Genomic DNA, 21,730 nt, shown 5'->3' with positions numbered 1-21,730 from the left:
GTTCAAGTCGTTATATCTAAGTTCCAATATATGTGAATAGCCTTTTGCGTACTGGACAACTATTGTATTGATGTAGCATAATATCTTACTCATTGCCTGGTACACCATGTACCATAATTATAAGTTATTTTTTAATTAAAATACTTATAGTTATACTTCTATAAAAAAAAATATACATACCCTCAGAATAATATACCCACAGAAAGAATATAATACCGGACACACGAGAGATATGAAGTACGTCGATTAGTTAGAGTACCACTTACCCGATGGCCATTGAAACCCAGAAATACTCGTCATGTCGTGAGTATATATATATATATATCCAACTCATTACGATTTTCATATATATATATATATATATATATATATATATATATATATATATATATATATATATATAACCAGTTAAACCAGTTTTCCGGTGGCTGAAATATTTTAATCTTCCACAACACAATATCGTCTGTCTTAAGTTTGCCATAATCGTGGGTAATTTGTCTGACCATAATAAAAGAAACTTAAAGTACGTTCCCACTGTCATGGTCTCAGTAGGGATATGGCTTTTCTTTCCGGGGTCAAGCACTTTGAGAGCAGGGAGTTGCATAACAACTCCCTGATGAGAGTAACCTTTATGGCGACAAGATCTCTAGCGCAAGACTGGCGCAGGTGTATCACACCTTTGACATTCGGCTTGGAATACATGTGAAGTGGATAGTAACAACTAACGTAAAAGGAAATACAGGTCTTGTGATTAGACTTGAAACTGAGAATCAAACGCATGATTCATTGTGAGGCTAGTTGTTGACGGGCTTGTGGAACAACGAGTACAGCAAACAAGTAAGCAGTCTTCTTTCGGTACGTATAATCTTAATTTGTCGTTTAAAGAAGATATTAAACCAATTTATCATCTTATTCTTAGCCTATGATAGAGTTCTTTGTGATTAAAGAAAGAAAGACATTGCCCCAAAATTTGTCATTTCTCTATTTTGTGATGTCATAGTGACATAGTGTCACAATGGCATCTGAAAACTTTAAGGGTCTCTTTTTTTTTTTAAATATATTCAAATTAGAATGTATAACAAATTTCTGAATGTTTATTTTTCTCCAAAAAACGGCACTTTTTAATTGCAAGTAGTTCCATATTTCTCGGTAAAAGGGTCCTTTGTAAATATATTTTTCTTAATCTCTTACCAAGAAAATAGGAAGGAAATATTGTGCCTTCATTTAAGAAAACAGTTTGGTTCTAATCTACGAAAAGGGGTCACTTTTGGGGTTTTACCACAGAAATTGAAGTTAAATTTCAATGGGTTTTCCACAATTCTGGCTGCATCTGACCACCATCCCCCCCACCGACCCTTGTTCCATCTGACCGGCTCCACCGTCTATGTTTTCATTGCTACTATGTATAAGGCGTCATGCTCTGTATCCACTGGAGTAATATGATTAAAAATCACATCGGTGCCGACTTCTATTTAGCTGTGTATTTCATTTTGTGAAATAAACTAGAAAAATAATAAAGATGTTTGATATTTTGCAGTTTCACAAACACATAAAAAAATAAACAAAATAGGTAATTTTTTCTCGCGATCAAAACTTATCATTTTGGCCATTTTTTTGGAATTGAAATGTATGGTTTATTATTTGATGTGACGAGTTTCGTACCCTCCTCTTAATAGCGTAACTTGTAAACATTGTTGAAACGCTGATTCCAGTCTCAATCAAAATGTCCCTTCATGTGATATTCTTCCCCCTCCTTTTTATGCTATTTTTCTTTGTTGTCTCTTGAATCAAGCATAGACAATAAAACTTACGACTCAGCCATGAACTTCCCCACCAAGTTGTTGAGCTATTTGCTAGTTATCGTGATCACTGCAGAGGTAAATCATTGTGAAACTGTTAACAATGATCCTGATAAGAAAGAAAATGATGTTGAAGATATCAAGAATCATGTTACGTATCAGGAAGGCGATGGTAGTACCTGCAAGAACGAATTGTACAACGTATTGTACAATGCAACAAACGCGCAAGTGGCAGGTATGTCTTTGACTGAGCATAACACTTCAGAGAGTCATGTGCTTAAAGGAGTAAGAGTCTCGTGATTGCTCGCCAAGTAATACGGTGTTTTAATTTGATTAAAGAAAGGGCACGGATTGATATTTCATACGAAATCTAAACGTTGTTGGTAAAATATCAGCTAACATAATTGGATTGATGTGAATCCGCCCAAATAACATAACAAATGGTTATGATCAATGAATCAAAAGTTTAAACTGACCGAACGAATTGATTATTTGGGCATATTTTCAGATATCGTTGTTGCAGCTGTAGTTTTGTATTTGCGTGTATGTTAAGAGCATAAGTCGGTGTCTGTCTGTATGTTTGTGTGTATGTTTGTCTGTCTGACTGCTCCTAAGCCTAACTGCTCGTCTGTCATCGTCTTTCTCTTTCTCCGACTCTTTTATGTCTATCAGAGTTTGTCTTTATATTATTTATCTAATCTACATTCCATTTTCAAATATAAGTTTCTGAAACTGTATAACGTTTTTGCAAACAATATATATATATATATTTTAATAATCTTCTTACTCATTTATTTTTATTTCTTTCGCATCCAGCTCTTAATGCTTTCGGGATACCTAATACTGGATTACTAGCAGGAACCAGAAGCTGGTACGGACATTTCAGTGGTTGCACAGAACTACCAGATTTCCAGTACTGTATGCTAACTATGCATGTCAACGCAGCAACTCTCTCAATGGTAATGTTGCAAACCTGCAGACTTTACTTAACGTTATCCAATAATTTATACGTGTTTGTTGTATATTCATAGTTGCTTGTTCATAAAGCTGAATGTTCATAGCCAATAGCCTGCAACAACCCAATCAATTATCCACACCCTCGTTAGGAAATATACATACAAATGTTCTTGTTTGTGAAGGATTTATGCGATGAAGTGTGTGTCAGCCAAACTCTGATAATAAGGTGCATCTGTCAATACTGGACATCGATAGGCCCCTCATCCCCCTCCATCTTATGCCCCCTCCATCTTACGCATCCTCCCCTACATCTTAAACCTGTGCCGAGAATCACGGACGCCAACCGCACGTCCAGAGGCCCGATGCCGGCAATATATATATATATATATATATATATATATATATATATATATATATATATATATATGTATATATATATATATATATATATATTTATATATTAACAACTTTAAGATGTTTTATGATTTTGGTTTATTTCTCCGATTACTTAATCAGACGGAGTTTCATCAACTTTCCATAAGATGGGGAATTTGTGCACCGAAGATCTGTTCAGATAATGGCATACATGATAACGTGGAAATGCTCACTAGTAAGTCGTGCATAATGGATGTAACAAGATAAAAGACGTCGCTTGATACCGCATATACAGAACAACAATGGTACTGTCATTAGAGCAAATGACCGGGTATTGAAATATCTATCAACATTTGTTTCATATGGAAAGATTAATCATCAGTTGTCAGGGAGGACCCTCCAGTGTGTAGAGGGGGTGGAAGGGGGTGGTTCACCAAATAACAGCAATGATGTTCAACACCACTGAAATATTGGTCTGACTCCTACCACCTCCCTCCCCATCTACATACATGCAAATTTTGTGTTGATTGTATAAGTAGCCACTGAGGCACATTTCATCCCCAACACATCCACCGCCACCCACCCCTCCTCTCATAACTGTTCAATGTAGATAGTAGATACAGTCTCTGAAGAAACTTGCATTCAAACATTTTTCTACCACATAAATCTTTGAGGTTAGATATCTCCTCGGTATATATTGATATGCATTTTTCTCTCGTTCCCGTTTCAATGTAGCATATCTACGTTCCAGTACCGGTGTGAATTTAACCGGTGTATCATCTAAAGCCTACTGTGTACAGAATAATCGAGTACCGTATTCAACCGGATTTTATATCACAGGGTAAGGCTTCATAGGTCATTTCGACACAATAGAAAACCGAAAAAAAAAATTTTTTATTGTTGATTCCGTGAGACGAAATAGGCTCATATAACGACTCCCAGCCCCTGTTATGAAGCATATGCCGAGTTAGTAGCGTACTATACGTACACATACACCCACACGCACACCCTCCAACACAGACACACATACACACACACACACACACACACATATATATATATATATATATATATATATATATATATATATATATATATATATATATATATATATATATATATATATATATATATATATATATAAATATCCACTCAATCGCTCTTTGAGTACATAAAGCTTCCAATTGACAACAACTAATAACTACCACGTAAATTGTCATGTAAAAACGTTTTAAATGTTCCGTCCTTTTGCAGGGGAGTCTTTGGATTAATATGTATTTTGATGATCATTGGTTCTATAATTGATATTATTGATGATGATGATGATAATGAAGTTAAAGACCCACATGGTACAGAAACAGAAGAATCATTGCCACTTATGACGATAGCAATCGGCAAGGAAGAAGAAAAGGAAGCAATACAAGAGATGAATAAACAATCGGTGAAAGGAAAAGTAGCTGGTAGGCATGTTTGTCTTGATTTTTATTTCTTTTTCATCTTTTTTATTCTGATACTTACCAGGTAGGGAATCTTCCATTGGAAGATAATCAAGTAAGCTCATGGAATTTGATACAAGATAATACAAATGTTACGCAATGTTGTTAATTGACTGTTTTAGCGCAAAATTCATGAATAAAGGAGGGTTACAGTATTTTTCAAAATCATTCAAAAGTCGCTCGACAAGCGTGCATTTGCGTGACGTCCCCGTTGATAGTTGATGAAGTTTTATCATAATGAATCTATGCAAATGTTAGGCTGGTATCTATCTTAGTTATATCTTACCAAAATACATAACTTTGTTGAGATGAGTGAATTTATATAATTGTATACTTTGCAATTTAATGTCGACATGTCACTTGTCACGTACTTTGCATTTCTACAATCTCCTAAAAATATATACTCTTTAATCACTCATTTAGAAGAACTTAATTTAATTTTTTTTTTTTTTTGGGGGGGGGGGGGAGTTATAAGCTTACTTTTTTACATGCTAAATAAATTAAATAGTTTGTTGTAAATTGTATATAGAAAAGTGTATATATGAAAATGGCAGGATCGATCATATCATGTTAAATGAAAAGATTTTGTAACAAAATATTGAATTTTTTTTTAGGTTAAGTGATAGTTTTGTTGCAACTACATGACTAGGTTGACAACATAACAAATGCTTAAGAATTGATATAATTTCGTTGAAAATGGAAAGTTATAAACTTAATATCCATTCAACATTTCGCAGAAAAATTCTTACCTTCCTCCAATGAACACGTTTTCATTTCGACGACAACCACAGCGTGCCCACATGGATAAGATGTGAATCAAGTACTGGATCAATTCAACTTAATGACTCCTTTCTTTCTTTATTTATTTCTACGTTCCTCCAGCCACCATAAAACAAATACTTTTGTCGTTTGCGTTTAACCGCAACTTGTCCAAGTTAACTGTTGTCGGTTCTTACGGTAATCGAGACATTGGATGTTTACACGGTATTCGAGTAATCTCCACGATGTGGATAGTGCTGTTACACGTGTTCCTTGCAATAGATAAGAAGTTAGGATATCTCGATATGTGTAAGTTATAGTACAATACTAGCTATTCATTATAATACTTGACAACTTGTTAAACATACTCGAATCTCTGATTGGTAGTTGACCGATTGATAATACACGGTTAAACTCACAGGCGGATGGATATTAAATTGCATTACGTTTCATAATCATTTTAAAGTCGTCTACTGTATCGCTGAATTTAAACCTACAAAGGTGTTCAAAATTAATGATCTTGCAGTTATTAATTTCGAACTCAAGTTCCATAGGCATGGTACGTAGCGATTCAGGTGTAACACAAGTTACTATTTTTCTACCGTGACGACATCGAGTGTGCGTGCTCAAAACCTAACTTACGTGTGTACTTTCCATCTATACGAACAGTTAACCCACATGACGGATGGAGGATGTTTAGATCAGCCATTTACCAGATAATTGTATACAACGGTTGTTTACCTGTAGATACTTTTCTCTTTCTAAGGTAAGTGTATACATAGTAAACACTACATATTCTATGCGTACAGCAGCCAATATGTTTTGCCGGAATTTCGAAGCGACCACACCATTTGTCCTATACAAATATTCAATATGGACAGTATAGTGATTTATTCATTAAAGTGTATATTAACATTCCTTCTTCCAATATATCCTCCTTCTACTTCTTCTCCTCATCATGTGTTCTCATACTTCTCCTCTTCTTCCTGCCTCCTCTTCTCCAGTGTTCCTCTTCCTCCAGTCTCTCCTTGTCCTGCTTCTCCTCATCTTTCTCCGCTTTCTACGCTTCTCGCTTCTTCTCTTCTGTTACCTTCTCTTCTCATTCCTCCTTCCTATATTTCCTCCTCCTTCTCCCCATTGTGTCTTTCCATACTTCTCCTCTTCGTCTTGCCTCCTCTTCTCCAGTGTTCCTCTTTCTGTTCCTACAGTCTCTCCTTTTCCTGCTTCTCCTCATCTTTCTCCGTTTTTTAAACTTCTCGCTTCTTCTCTCCTTTTCCGTCCTCTTCCCATCCCTTCTTCCTATATCTCCTCCTCCTCATCCTTCTCCTTGTCTTTTTATTCTCATTCCCTCTCCGCCCTTCACCTCCATCTCCGCCTCATCTTTCCCTTGATTCGCTTCATTCACGTACAGTATCACATGGGATACGTCACCTACACAAGTCATTTTACTTGCCTATAACGTTATAGACCTACAACGATTTACATTACAGAGGTAACGTAAGGCTATGTCAACTTTGCAGATAAGATGGCGGGTGGTATTACCACGGAGAGATTTCAATGAATTACCGACTAACTGCATCTTTTATTTCGCGAAGAAATATCCTACATCATATTCCGCACCGAATAATGAACTAATGTACATGAAAACATAAAAAGATTCTTAAATATGTTAAGAATGGATAACACATAGTTTGTTTAAACTGATATTGTATTTTTCATTTCTAGCGGCCTTTTAGTGTGTTACGCCACTCTATTTAAATTGGAAAAGAACAATGGAAGTCTTTCCTGGCCTTGGCTTTTCCTGCACAGATACATAAGGTATGAAACTATGAAACAGAAGTGAGATTAGGATAATATGAAAATGAATTCGATATACAGCCTCAGCTCCCCTGGCCCCTCTCATCTCCCCCTTACACCCATCCTCCCTACCCTTGCCCCTACTCCTCCTCGTGTTTGGGTAATGAAATACAATAAACCGGTGACGTGTTCAAATATTTAAAACATAATCTCTACCTAAGTCTTCAAATTTCAATATAAATGCTTGGTTATGAAAGAAAGTATAACGGTCATCTGTGCCCCCCAACAGATTGACACCAATACTGGCCGTTGCCATGGCAATATGGGTATTTGTTGCACCACATACGTACTGGGGACCAATGATGGGTACTTTGATGGACAGGTCACGTTGTGAGACTTCATGGTGGACGAATTTATTATACATTCAGAATTTTTTCCCGTGGCCCATTCATGTGAGTATTTATTACAAAGAGTGAAGTTTTCTTTATTGTGGTTAAAGACATACGCAAATTTCAACTTATACGGTACTCGTTTAATATGCAATTTGAAGATGATCAATATTTTCAACATGAGATCTGTTGACATTATGTTATCATATTATGTTATGTTCTATTTGTACCAGTCATCGACACTACTCTTACAAAAGAATTGATCAAGATGTTTGAACGAGGTACCAACTGTGCACACGAGCATGTAAACCTATACCTGGTTTGTTTGTTTTGGGTCAGAGATCTAAAGAAGTAGGTCGGTGGAAATTCTGAACGTCCCAACGCCCCTTACATCCTATAGCCTTATTGCGTATCGTTCGTGTATCATTCTTTACCGAAACGCCCATCAGATCACTTAGTCTACTGCACCTTGTGCATATTCTTTCCCTATACAAACGCCCTCAAACTGTCAGACTTGACAAAAACGTGTCTGTGTTTCATGTATCATCCTTCACCGAAACGCCCATAAGACCACTTAGTCTACTGCACCTTGTGCATATTCTTTCCCTATACAAACGCCCTCAAACTGTCAGACTTGACAAAAACGTGTCTGTGTTTCATGTATCATCCTTCACCGAAACGCCCATAAGACCACTTAGTCTTCTGCACCTTGTACATATATTATTCTTTCCCTATACAGACGCCCTTAAACTGTCAGACTTGACCAAGAACGTGTCTGTTTTCACGTAACATTCTTTACCGAAACGCCCATCTTATCGCTAAGCTTACTGTATTATTCTGTACCTATAGGCCCTCCGAAGTTACCATTACTGTGTCCCATTCGTCCATCGTTATTTACTCATACAAACGCCCTCAAACAAACCAAAATGTGTCTTTTTCATATATCATTCTTCACTGAAACGCCCTCCCAACCTTCAACTTATACTACCATAGTCTCAAATTCCCTCAGACCACTAAGCCTGTACTGTATCTTGCGTACGTGTATATATTAATATTTTACTGTTTCTTTGGGGGGGGGGGAGGTGATGGGTGGGGGTGTGTAGCATTCTTTACCACAACGCCGCTCGGGCCACTGGGCCTATACTGTATTTTGCGTGCCCTGTTTATTATTCTCTAGTTATATTGGACCTATATGTTAATTATTGCCTTGTTTGTGCATTATTCTCCACAGTGTTTAGACGTAACTTGGTATCTTAGCGTAGACATGCAGCTCTTCCTTGTGAGCCCGTTTATAATTTACTCACTCTACAGGTAAGTCTAAACATGCAAATTCTTGATAATAAATAAAATTTTGATATTTTATTAAAAACACTTTTTTTAAAAGTATCATAAAGCTGAACATTTATAAGGCTCAAATAATATTATTTTAAATGTTGATGAAATATTTAGTACAATAATGAAATGTAATATTGACGGATTTACATTACGTCCAATAATATATATAAAACAGAACTATAGTATTGTTCGATACAAGTGACAAACGCCTACAGTGGAGTGAATACATTCCGTACCGGTTTCGAACCTCTGGACATGCAATCAGCGTCCATAGCCTAGTGGTTTGGGCGTCCGCATATACAGCGGGAGGCCCGGGTTCGAATCCCGGTGGAGGCTGGAATTTTTTTTTTTTTTGCACTGATCTGGATTTCCCAACTCACTACAATTTCAATTCTATATATTACATATATGTTAAAATTCCGTCATTTGGCGTCGACTTTATAAATTCGCCTGTAATTTACAATTTCTGTTCCCTCATTTGTATCAAAGCAAGGCCCTCTCGCACGGCCCCCCCCCCTCCAACAAATTAACCCCTGGTAATTCACTCACCGACCACTACAATGAGTCACATCGACGTATCTCCTGCGGAACTTCCCGTATGGTGCATTAAACAAACTGGCGCACATAAATATATTTAAAGTTACCTCAGAGGTAACTCACGTCAGGACTCGAACCGTTAAAAAGTTTATTGCCTTTTCATTGGACCTCCACTCTCTGACAAAGAAACACACAATAAACACGTTTTCGTACTTTCTCTTACATTTCATCACAATATATTTCCTCCACAGATCACAAAGGCTGGGATTGCTTTTGATTGCTGTTCTGGTAAGCGCTAGTGTGATCGTCAATGGGATAATAGTAGCTGAGTATAATTTTTATGCGTCTACAGCAGCTAATTTAAGGTGAGTTAATATATACGTCAATGTATCATTTGTCATAATACGTATCACTAATGATGTAAACGTCATTCCAACACGAAGTATAAACATTGTTCAAAATAAACCCTTTATATAAAACAGAACAATGAATAAACGTACAACCAGTGTGCACGATAACATGAAGAGCAGTATCAAAACAATGACAAGAGGGGGGGGGGGGTATTCCTCACTTCTAACTGGATTCTAAATTAATTTAACCTAAAATACAGTAACGCGTAGTTTACTTAATGTAGAGGTATGTTTATTGTTACGAAGTCCAGGTACAATGAATTGGGTAAACGAACACAAGAAAGTAGATATAAGAGAGGAAGTGTTTAAAAATTAATCTAATCAGTGTCTCTTGGTGAAAACAAATAACTAATAACATAAATATATTACGTACCGGTACTTCACGTTTAACTTAGTGCGCCGGAGGTACCTCCGGTTGGCCGGCTGCCGATGGGCTCCTCGTCGGCGTGTCACGTCACAGGGAAGTCGGCGATCGCATAAGTTTCATAGAGGGCGTGTCCGGAAGCTTCAGGAAACCGTAAAGTAAATAACAGTTCAGGAAGAGAATATGTCCAAAGAGAATCGGTCCAAAAGGTGGTAGCAAAAGTGGAGCAAGTAAGAGTCAAACACAGACGGGTTGGTAGTATAGAGAAAGGCCGGAACGGAAAGGTTTATTTTAAGGGGTATAGGCAGACCTCATAGTGAATTTAACGTGGCGTGACGGACAGGCTGGTGCCACTAGGAGAAGAGCACGAGCCTCACGAGTATACCATAAGGTTACTCGACCGTAACTTGATTGTGCTCTATGCTAACAAATTAGTATAATAATAGTAGTAAATACCAGCAATGAGCGTGGCAAACTCTTAAAGTAAAATGTACATAACAGCAATTAGTACGGCAAACTCTTAAAGTAACATGCTACATCATAACAATATTCATAAGGTTTTAAAGTCTGAGTAGTGTAGGCTCTCCATTTATTTGAAAAGCTGACTTTTGTTTTGGCAGTCTGGTCAAGCAATGATACAATATTCACACATAGCTAAATGCATGGATTCACCTCAGTCTAACTAAGCGATTTGAGTGCAGGTTAAAACAGTTTGGCTTCGGCTTTGGTTCCTAGTGCGTGAGTTATTAAATCGATCATCAGAAAGTTTTGTGTCCCATAAATTAGTGTTTTCAATGTAATAATTGACGTGAAAACTAGGTCCGATAGTCGAAAATAACTGTATTCACTTTCGTTAAAGTTTATATAATCAGTATGGATGAACAGAAAAAAATATTCAAAGCATGTACAAAATATTAACAAAGACCCTTTGTTTTTTTTCCGTTTTAGGTTATATGCAACTGTAGGAGATTATATTGATATAATATATACTAAACCATACATCAGAATGCAGGCCTACCTCGTTGGTATGGTGGTTGGGTTTATTATATACAAAGCAAAGGACAAAGAAATCATAATACCTAAGGTAAGTAGTGTAGCCTCTTAGTGAACTACACGGGTCGCGGTTGAAAACGCGCCAGCCACAAGAAAAGACCTTAATATCCCAATCGGTTACAAGCGGTTTACTGTAAAAAACTAGGATAAGAAAAACTTTTTTAGCACTGCCTATTAAAGTGGGGCTACACTAGCAATATCGTTTTTAAATAGCGTCCTCTTCCATGGAGTTGACTGGACGAAACATATGAACACAAAATGGCCGGGTACCACACGACAACGAGCTGTCGTGCCCCGTGTATAAGATGTAGCAACCTCCAACCAAAGCAATCTTTGTACTCGCCCTACCAGAATAGGTGCAGAAATATATATGACCCAAGGGTACACAATAACCATAAAATAGCTTTCCACCGAGATGATCATACATATGACCCGCTCAGACAAGCGATTTACTTAAGAGAATTACAGGAGAAAACATAAGACATAATCAAAGAACGGTAGATTGGCCCACCTGTAAACATTCTATGTAACATAGAGAAACATCAAAATGCTTACGGGCCCTACCCAATAATCGAGTTTCTGAATTCAAGCTTTAGTATAATGACTGAGTAATTATACTAATCCTTTAGAGGGAAAAGGTAGAAACCTTGAATAACTCTCCAAATATTCGGCAACCATGGAAACAAGGAAAATGGATGTAAAAACTTTCGAGTTACTTATGTATTTTTTTACGTGACTTAGTGTTTGACTTTTTCTAACAAATAATTTTTGGTGGCGCAATACACAATTGCTGTGCCACTACAAGTACCAGATTTGGTCTCATACACCGAAAGATACATTTGCCATCTCATCATTGTCATGATATTTGTCATCTTTAGTGTAGCATCACAATATCAGTCGTTGTCGTCGTCGTCATCATCATCATCATCATCATCATTTTACCCCTCCCCAGCCTATCTTATATTGTTTCTTATTCCGATTTGGATTACCACAATGGATGTATTAGGCAGATCCGACGATATAGGCAAAGCTCAGTCAACGAATTACCAAGCTTCTAGTCACCCCTGTTGTCATGGCAACATATATTATTTCCCCTACTTCTTGTAGACTAACTTCAATATTTCTTTCATTCTCTCCCATCAGCCCGTTGTTGTGATTGGTTGGTTGGTTGCTACGTCACTGATTGCAACCGTTCTCTGTGTTACCATTAATCACCATACGATAAACCCATCACTTGGTAAAGTAGGTGACGTCACGTACCAATCTCTGCATCGAATTGCATGGGGAGTGTTCCTGGCATGGGTCGTCATATACTGCCACCTTGTCAAATCAGGTAAACCATCTTTTACCTTTATCACCAATAATTGTTCCTCCAATAAACTTGCGACGAGAAGGTAACGTTTATTATTTATTGTTTAATATTATTATTGTTAATATTCTTATTTTTATTATTATCATCATGATCATCATGATCATCACCATGATGATGACGATAACGATGATCATCATCATCAACGTGGATAAATCTAGTATTAACCACAATTTGTATTTGCTTTATATCTCCAGGGTGGATTAATAACTTTCTTAGTTGGCATGCCTGGGTACCATTAAGCCGTTTGTCTTACACGGTCTATCTCATTCATCTCATAGTATTTTACACATTCGTCGGTAATCTAGGGCAGCCATTTTACACTACTACTACTATTATGGTAAGTATCAGTGGTATAGTCCAACGTGCGCTCGCCCCCACCGCCCCTCCGCTCATTCAACCCACTTCACCAACCATACACTTTCTTTTTCTTTGTAACCTCCTAAAAATACAATAGAAAGACTTTTAGAGGGACGGATCGTTTAAATAAAGACTTTAGCACAACGAATCGTCATTTATTCCAGTTTGTCAAGGAACTCTCTTGCTGATGTTTGTGAATGCGCTGTGGTCAAGTGGTTAAGGCAGCTGATCTAAGGTTTGCAGGTTCGAGTCCTGACCAGATCATTATGTTGTGTGTGTCCTTGGGCAAGGCACTCAATCTCCAATGCCTCTCTTCACCCGGGGGTATAAATAGGGAGTTGCGAGGTAACTTGTAAATCTAGTTGCCTACGTCGGTTTGTGGCGGCACCCATATGGGGAGTCCCCCGGGGCACACGTAGATGAAGTGCCCTAGGAAGGATTGTTTGAATTGTGCACGCTTTGATGTGTGGGTGTGACAAGTTACCAATGACCAGGGGTTACGTGTTGCAAAGTCGTGGGAGGGGGCCTTGGCCTTAAACTTGACTGTTCACCTTTTTTTGTCTGCCAAACGCTAGTAAGTTTCTTTGCTCAGCCTGTTTCAATTCTGTTGACAACATCCTTCGAAAATCTCTTTTCAAAGATTTGTTTACAAATCAAGGTCAAAACATTACTTTGCCTCCATCCAAACATATTGATGTAAACCACTGTCCGTTTGATTTAATTAATTCGCCCATTAATTAATTAATTAATGGTAAATTTCTTCTGTATTTCTTCTTCGTGTTACAGATTTTCAACTATGTAGCAGTGACGTGTGTATCGTTCATGTTTGCAGCTTTCCTTTATCTCTCTGTGGAACTTCCAGTTGCCAATTTAGAGCAAAAGTATTTGCCAAGGCCATGAGCTGTTGTAAGCTACTTTACTATTTCTCAGAACAAATGATGGTACTTCCATCAGAACATCGTGACGAAATTACAACTGAGCTGTCGAACTTTAAAGTAAAGTTGGGCGTACGTGGCTATACACCCAATGGGATGTTTCAAATGAGACGCATAGATGCCAAGTACTGTATTATTACCTGATAACCTGATTGAATTAAGCACTCTTATGGTGTTTATCATTTTTAATGATCAACATAATTCTATATACAAAAATCGTGAACAGAAAACTGCCTGAGATATTAATCAACCAAAGACTTAATTTTACGATTAAACTGAAACAATACATGGGTGATTATAATGCAGTTGAAAGTCATATTTAAAGCCCTAAACAAACAAAGCACAAAAAGGAGTAAACAAGAAACTAAATGATGGGAATAAAAAGTACAAAACAATAGATTTAATATTGCTGGGGAATCGATTTATTTTGGAGACGGTTCAAATTTGGATTTACATTTCATGATATTAATAGTTTTCATATATTTATATAAGGCACCGGTGGCAAGTTTTAAATAATGTATTGCACTGATATTGGAGAATGAGTTCTTAACTGGTAAGAATAAAACTCATCTTCCTGAAAACTTAACTTACCCTCCTCCCCTCCCTCACCCACCCCTCCTCCCACGCCAAACCTGTTGCATTTACAATGAGAGAACAAAAGATCTTTTCTCGTCGTGTCTTCTTTTGTTCTTTTTTATTGTCTTTTGGTATACTTATCATTGTCTAAAGATAGTTGTTGTAACAAGTTCCATTCGCAAAATATCATCCAACTTATTAAAAAATTATTGTAATTAAAGTATATTTTCACATATTTTGTTTGAATTTTTTAGACATTTCATGCCGTAAAATTTAAACTTGGTTTAAGATCTCTACATTCTTGGGTCTGCTTATACTCTCGGTATTTTGCTTAATGTCTTGTCAGTAGTTAAAGGGTCTCCGTCAGTTAAGAAAATATTGTTGTAGTTACAATATCTGTGAAAAGACAATAAAAAGACAAGAAATGTTTTTACTGGGATGTATACACCCTGCATAACCGTTGTTCTTAGGAATCAAGTGTTGTGTGAGGAGTGTCAAGTGTTGTGCGAGGAGTGTTGTGACTAGACTCTATTACCCCCACCCAAACATTTCCTAATTAGAAAAGGTTTACGAAAATCCCATTTTAATGGCTGCTTGTGTCAAATCCTTGAAAGCAGAACTCCAAGTCACAGTGTAACAAATTACTCTTTTATATAGTAAATTAAGCTTTTGAAAAAGTACGGAAGCTGACAGAATCTACCATTACAGACTTTTCAATAATCTCCAAACATTTTCAGACTATATATAGTATATGGCTCATAATATCCTGATGTTTTTTCAAGTCTAATAATTTCTTGTTTGCCGTTACAAAGTGGGAAGTAAACGTAGTATGACAACAACCCCCCCCCCCCCCATGCAACTCCACCCCTCCCCTCGAAAATGATATCAGAGTAAGAAAAAGTAAAAGAGCACCAAATGAAAAATTTTCGTCGTTAGCTCACCGAGTCCATAACTTTAATCTGTGTATGAATAGAGCAACCAGTGTGATTCTACTCCTTGGCCAACAGCGATACCAAAGTTGATAGCTTGGAGTCCAATGTTGTTAGGATATGTGAGGAATGCATTCCCATCATGCATAGTCCTGCCACCGTTACTCACCTCAATGGTGAAGCTACCGATCTGTTTTTCAGAGTCTGTTACCAAGATCCAAATCTTGGCGCCTTCAGCCTCGCTCATGATCCTGGGTCCGTTCTATGAAAACACGAGTAAAAAAACCAACAATCTTGAATCCAAATCATATATATGACCCATCATGCTTATAATAGCCCCCCCCCCCTCCTTTCTTTCAAACAGTGCTTAAGTAATTAAAGCTATATGGATGACAAATTCTAGTTTCTGATGTTATCACCGTCTACCTCACCCATGGTCACTTGTCCGTTCTTGAACAGAGAAATTCAAAACACTGTTGAAGTCAAGCTAACTGACCCAGTATTTCTAGTGAGCCCTATAGTCTCAAAAAGTGCATCACCAACTAATTAAAATGTAAACAGAGTAAATAAAATGTGAACACAGATTTTACCACTGAGTGAACATAACGTTCAACACAATTTGCAGTGTGCACACAATGTTTACCGCAAAGTGAACAAAAGCTTAGAATGTGAACATAGTGTCTAACACAAAGTGAACATGAGTTAAGAATGTGAACACACGTTCTAAAATGTGAACACAAGGTTGTCATTCCTATGCCCCACCTGCCCCGCTGATGATTACGGGTGCATTCTATAGAAGAGAAAATAAGCATGTTGAAACCAAACAACTAAATGACCCAGTAGGCCCTTAGCCCCCAAACTGTAAGGCCGCCATTCTATAAGTTATATATGGCAAAAGGCATTTTCTGATATAAGCGCCATCTACCTAACTCATAATCATGGGTTTTGAAGTGTGAATTATTTTACATACACCTATTTACTCTATCAACCATAATGCTGAATGGGATACTCACATCTCCGCCGTATGAAGCCAGAGAGGGACATCCTCTGCATGTTCGTACTTCAATCATGTTCTCTCCCTCTGGAGCAATAACGTAGATATTATAAAAAGAAACAGGAGCAAGCGATTATTCAACACAAAATAAACGCATGCTTATCTCCCTAAAACGGATTTCCCCACCATTCCATTACTTTGGTTTTTAAATGTTCCCTCCCACCTTCTTGGTTCCATACTCTTTTCAATTGAATCACTCGAAAACTCGAAAACTCTAATGATGACATCTACAACGGTATTCACTAAGTGCCTCTCTGTGTCCGAGCTAACTAAATCTGTCTCATGATATGCGTGTTTCAGGTAACTGCAGTCTCGACAATCCCGGACAAAGATGGCTCGAGCCATTCCAAGAGCTCTTATACCTGTTACAAAATTATGTCCATAAATGAGTTATCATTGTTGCGGTAGAGTATAAATTATAAAAACATGGGGGAAAAAAAGACAAAGTCGATTGAAACTACAAAGAATTTTATCTAATATCTAAAAGGACAGAAACTTCACGAAATGTGACAATGTCAATTTGATTGCAAATTGAATGGAGAGATACACATTATTACATAGGCTGGCTAAAGAAATGTTTCAAATCTTTCAAATTTTAGTCATCACGTTCCCAATGTTTAAAGATATCGGCTGAAATAATTGAAACCACTTTCCTTTTCGTTTTAATTTCTTGCGAAAATGGAACTGTCAGAAAAGTTTCAAGTTTTCCAGTCCACAAAACAATACAAAAAGAAAAAATAGAGAAAAGCAATTCAAATATATTGGTAATTTTATTCACTTTAGATTACCTATTTCTATCATGCCATCGGCATCTCCCTTAGTTGGTGATAAAACGATCAATACCTCTCCGTCAGCCTGTTTATCAAAAATTGGTTAAAATGCTACAAAATACATGCAAAATGGTCCCGACTATTCTATGAATGTCCATGTGTGGTTTACAATGTGATTTTTGACTATTTATATTTAATTTCTAATTCTCCTGTGATTGAGGGAAAAAAACATGCAGTCCACTTCTTAAAGTACAGTTTAACTAGAGTAAAATACTTGTTTACATACATTTTGGACGTAAGATAATGACTTTAGAGGAGGTTATTGGGTGTGTGGAGGAGGGGGGGGGGGAGGCTACAAAACAAGAATGTTACCAGTTTTTAGGCTAGGGTAGATCCGAGTGCTGAAGTATAGGAGACAGTTAAATGAGAAGTGGTGTAAATTACTTTTTACGTACATATTAAAGCTTTTAACAGATCAAACTTATTCAAGGAGCACTTTTTCTTGTCTAATCATGATCTCCCAGATCAAAAGCAAAGAATTCTTTATTTGTCCGGAAGATTAAGTAAGAGATGAATAAGAGATGATAGCGTTGTTCAGCCTTAATATTAGTATTAATATTCCAACAATTGGAAAATATCTTCGGCACATCAGAAGTGCCTATTGCATGTAAAAAAGGAGGAGGAGCACACATGATTATATTCCTACGTGAGCCTCGCTGCACTGTTACTGCAACCCCCTCCCCCACCTCTGTATCTTTATACTTTTGACAGTATGCCTTGTAATAATTCTCAAGAGTAAATATAATGCACCCCAACATCTAAAGATATAAACAGAAAGGGTAAAGGGAGAAAATTTACCTCTTGCTTGTGAGAAGTAGTAGTATTTGAACACAAACCAGTAATAAATGTTACTGGCTGAATGGATTCCACTTTCAAAGAATGCAAATCTTATTTCGGGCAGAGAGCCTTGCCATGACATAAACTCAAGGGAGCCAACTTTTCCTACTCTGATTGCTCCACTTCTAGACGAGATCCAGAACTCGACGTAATTGTCAGAATCCAATATGTCAATAGTATCTACCTCAACAAGAATACTTCCTCCATATTTGATAATGGATTCCATATTACTTTCGGCACCGATTTCAGTAAAAAAAAAAGAAGAAAAAAGGAGAGTTACTGATAAGTTTAGTGAACAGATTGAACTCTAGTTGATTCAGGCTTGCAGTTCTCATCAGATTGTTTTTCAATTGTAAAAATTTCTCACAGTTTGATTTTTTTTAAAACTTGATTATTAAAATTTTAATGTTCCTCTATAATCCCATTGTTAAATTTGATACAGTTCACTTGCTATTAACTCATTAAAAGTTCATTTAATAACTCAAATAAACTTTTGTTATTATCTTTTCCTTCTTGTTCTTTTGCAATATGAGTAACACTGTTATAAGCAGTGATGAGAATTTCATCATCAAATGGAACCTTTAATTTATTGCTCACTGAATTTTATACTTTTTTAAATGAATACTTTTTGTTTTAAATGGGTGATAAATATAAAAAAGAGGACATCTCTGTACAAATAGTTGTCATCTTACTCTGAGCAAGAAGTTAAGATTTGACAAAACTACCAACCCCACAGCCCCCCCCCCCCCCTTAAAAAATTGTTGATTTAAGCTCAAGGTATTCACTTCTTACTCCAAAGCTGACCTACTATATATACCATACCGATTTCATAATGAGCTCCGCTTAATGATGAAGACTCAGAAAGAATCATGACACCGGATGCTGCATCTTTGATCGCAAAGTTTAACTGTCTTTCGTCGGGTCCTAGTTCTGGTGTACCCACGCTGTGTGAGTTCATGTTGGTCTGGAAGAATGTACGCAGTATGGTACCTGAAGAAATACAACGGGAAAAAGTCGATAACATTTTCTTTAACACCCCTATTTTTGTTTCTTTAAACGTTTATTTCTCTTGATTTCTCTCAAACCTAATATTTATTATTATTATTACACCAGTACTTATAGAGCGCAATATTCCGAGGCTCAATGCGCTGAAAAAAAACAAGTAAACTATACAACAATTAACCATAGACTTCCTTGAAGTAATGCGTTTTCAACAAAGACTTAAAGGTAGAAACAGAACATGCATTCCGAATGTTTGACGGGAGTTTGTTCCACAGTTCAGGAGCAGTGTGACTGAAGGCATGGTTTCCAATTCTCTTGCTGGAAGGTTTCGACGCCAGAATAGACTTGTCAGATGATGAACGAAGTGTGCGACGCGGTTGGTACTGAGTGATGAGGTCACGTAAGTAGGCCGGTGACGACTGGTGAAGGCAGTGGAGACAAACGTCAGGAATCGGAATCTAACCCTGTAGTCACACGGAATCCAGTGAAGATTCGCCAGAACTGGTGAGATGTGATCAGGAGGACTCACCCTTGCAATAATGCGAGCCGCTCTATTTTGGACCACTTGTAGCCTACGGATTTGGTGTGCAGGGACACCTGTGAGTAAACTGCAACAGTAGTCCATTCGAGATACTACTAGACTTTGTACTGCTGTCTTGCAGGCTTCTGTAGTAAGGTACTTGCGGACCTTCCCTATATTGCGGAGATGGAAGTTGCATGATTTGATGACACTCGATATTTGATTGGCCATTGAGAGATGTTCATCGAGAATAACCCCGAGTGCTCTCACACACTGAGATGGTCTGATGAAATATCCATCGATATTGAGTAATAACCACCGTGACGTAACAGGTGACGGGGGGATGGGACATTTAGTAATTCAGTTTTATCACTGTTAAGTTTGAGATTATTGACAGTTAGCCAGTTACTGATGTCCATGATGCAGTTGTGCACTCTGTCCACAGCTGCTTCAGAGCTCAACGAGTCGGTTGGATCATACTCTGTGTACAACCGTATATCATCGGCGTAACGGTGGTAGGATAATCCATGGCGCTTGATGATGAATGAATTTATCATCATGTTCCAGTGACTACAAGGCCATATTAAAAATCAGTATTTAGTCTGAGCAGTGGTGTAGCCACGGGGGCGTGGGGCGACAGCCCCCTACGAAAGCCCCCAGTCGCCCTCCCACTGGGATTTTGGGTGTCGAAAAAAATTACATGTGTGAAAAATATATCATTGGTCTGAATGGTCTCCAATCTCCATGATGACCATTCATGAACGACCCCTTGACCGCGGACCGGCAGTAGGCTATAGTTGCTGAAAAACCTGACGAGAAGACATCTTCAGTAGTCGCACTGCACTGAAAACGCATGTTAACGGCCGTCGAATTATATAATTCCTGCTCTAATAAATAAAGGCGCGTAGCCAAGGGGGGGGGGGGCGAAGGGGGCGACCGCCCCCTTCCCCTTGAGCATATTTTTTTGCTGATTCTTTACAAAAAATAAAAAAACGTTAAGGTGTTTTCCATTGCGTCACTTGCCAAATATTTTATCGTTAAAAAAACGTTGATAGGAATAATGGTTGAATAATTTTAATGAAAAAACATGTTGTTCAAACTAAAGACGTTATAATTAAAAACTGTGTAATAGCCAGCTATGACCTAGTTTACCAAGAGCTATTACCAAGCTACGACTGCTATAGAGGTATCTGTCCAGCACGTTCTATTTTATATTGTGAGATTGTCATGTAAGTAGGTCGATCTACACTAAAGCTTACACTTTGTAACACATTTATTGACTATGAAGTGCTTTCATAGCCAATAAATATCCTCAAATTCTGTAAGTTGTATTAGGTATATTGAATATCATATTTATATATATACATATATATTTATATATGGGTGTGTGGGTGTGTGTGTATGTGAGAGAGCAAAAATGTGTTGCGAACTCCTCCTACATCGTATACAACTCCGTTCAACTACAAACTAACCGTGTGAACAAATTGCATTCTTTTTTAGCCAAAATTAGGATGCCAAGAGTAAAGTCTTGAAGGAGTGCAGATCTATAATTCAATGGGTTGCCCTCTTTGTGTTTTCGTGTATTCGTTTTGATTTGTTTAATGTTAAATGTTTTCTTCAAATTTGGTAGGAAGTTACCCGTGCTAGGAACTTCACAATGGAAGACCAAAGGTCAATTGCTGGGACAACGGTGACTTTTTGCTATGAGTACTATTATTTATGATGGTGTTATGCGATGAAATATTTTATATATATGTTGTTCTGTAACACGGCAATGAGTAGGCCTAAGTTAAAATGGGTCTGATTCAAATTTAATAAAAGAAAAAGAGCTCACCAATCTGTAATTAATCTTAAACATACAATTTACTACAGGCCCATATGCAGCCTCCGTGGGGTGAGGGGGAAATGACAGTTTTTTGTGCCCATTCGAAATTCAGAGAAATTTAATTTGATTTACGCATATAGTGATATTATTTTGCATTACGCAATATAGGCTCTACCTTCTGTTACGCTGTCCGTTCAGGTCGGCAGGCCTTGTGTTTAGCCT

At 37.4% G+C, this 21,730-nt stretch overlaps 3 protein-coding genes across 6 annotated transcripts in view; 1 reads left to right on the top strand and 2 right to left on the bottom strand.

The window, feature by feature from the left end:
* The first annotated feature begins 485 nt into the window (after nucleotides 1–485).
* Nucleotides 486–14,869, top strand: LOC139967292 (nose resistant to fluoxetine protein 6-like). Of its 2 annotated transcripts, none has more exons than XM_071970937.1 (16): nucleotides 486–855; nucleotides 1,798–2,034; nucleotides 2,616–2,758; nucleotides 3,273–3,366; nucleotides 3,867–3,972; nucleotides 4,386–4,591; nucleotides 5,510–5,695; nucleotides 6,056–6,152; nucleotides 7,112–7,204; nucleotides 7,473–7,635; nucleotides 8,804–8,883; nucleotides 9,696–9,809; nucleotides 11,167–11,302; nucleotides 12,415–12,604; nucleotides 12,838–12,980; nucleotides 13,787–14,869. In XM_071970937.1, exons 2-16 carry the CDS (start codon nucleotides 1,821–1,823, stop codon nucleotides 13,898–13,900), a joined length of 2,079 nt encoding a protein of 692 aa, XP_071827038.1. In that variant the 5' UTR covers nucleotides 486–855; nucleotides 1,798–1,820; the 3' UTR covers nucleotides 13,901–14,869. The 2 variants fall into 2 exon arrangements, with proteins under 2 accessions (XP_071827038.1, XP_071827037.1); XM_071970936.1 differs by having other exon boundaries at nucleotides 487–855; nucleotides 1,793–2,034; nucleotides 13,787–14,867.
* LOC139967293 (uncharacterized) overlaps nucleotides 14,438–21,730 on the bottom strand; it is a 62,248-nt gene continuing 54,955 nt past the window's right edge. The window contains exon 6 of the mRNA XM_071970938.1: nucleotides 14,438–14,567. The gene's annotated coding sequence lies outside the window, so the exon portion shown is untranslated. The remainder of the gene's footprint in view (nucleotides 14,568–21,730) is intronic.
* LOC139967294 (uncharacterized) overlaps nucleotides 14,800–21,730 on the bottom strand; it is a 29,173-nt gene continuing 22,242 nt past the window's right edge. For all 3 annotated transcript variants that reach the window (XM_071970940.1, XM_071970939.1, XM_071970941.1), the window contains 5 exons: nucleotides 18,984–19,151; nucleotides 18,123–18,391; nucleotides 16,454–16,521; nucleotides 15,453–15,702; nucleotides 14,800–14,907 (listed from right to left, as the gene is read on the bottom strand). In XM_071970940.1, the coding sequence (XP_071827041.1) occupies nucleotides 15,466–15,702; nucleotides 16,454–16,521; nucleotides 18,123–18,387 (570 nt within the window). In that variant the 5' untranslated portion in view covers nucleotides 18,388–18,391; nucleotides 18,984–19,151 and the 3' untranslated portion in view covers nucleotides 14,800–14,907; nucleotides 15,453–15,465. The remainder of the gene's footprint in view (nucleotides 14,908–15,452; nucleotides 15,703–16,453; nucleotides 16,522–18,122; nucleotides 18,392–18,983; nucleotides 19,152–21,730) is intronic.

This window comes from Apostichopus japonicus, chromosome 5, assembly GCF_037975245.1.
Source record: "Apostichopus japonicus isolate 1M-3 chromosome 5, ASM3797524v1, whole genome shotgun sequence".
Classification (NCBI taxonomy): domain Eukaryota; kingdom Metazoa; phylum Echinodermata; class Holothuroidea; order Aspidochirotida; family Stichopodidae; genus Apostichopus; species Apostichopus japonicus.
Note: the sequence above shows the minus strand (reverse complement) of the source record. Positions and strands in the feature narration are given on the sequence as shown.

Excerpts from the sequence above, each read along its gene's own strand:
- LOC139967292 (XM_071970937.1), top strand. The coding sequence starts at position 1,821 with ATGAACTTCCCCACCAAGTTGTTGAGCTATTTGCTAGTTATCGTGATC. Across the intron at positions 3,973-4,385 it reads ACCGGATTTTATATCACAGG|GGGAGTCTTTGGATTAATAT; the intron begins GTAAGGCTTCAT and ends GTCCTTTTGCAG. Across the intron at positions 11,303-12,414 it reads AAGAAATCATAATACCTAAG|CCCGTTGTTGTGATTGGTTG; the intron begins GTAAGTAGTGTA and ends CTCTCCCATCAG.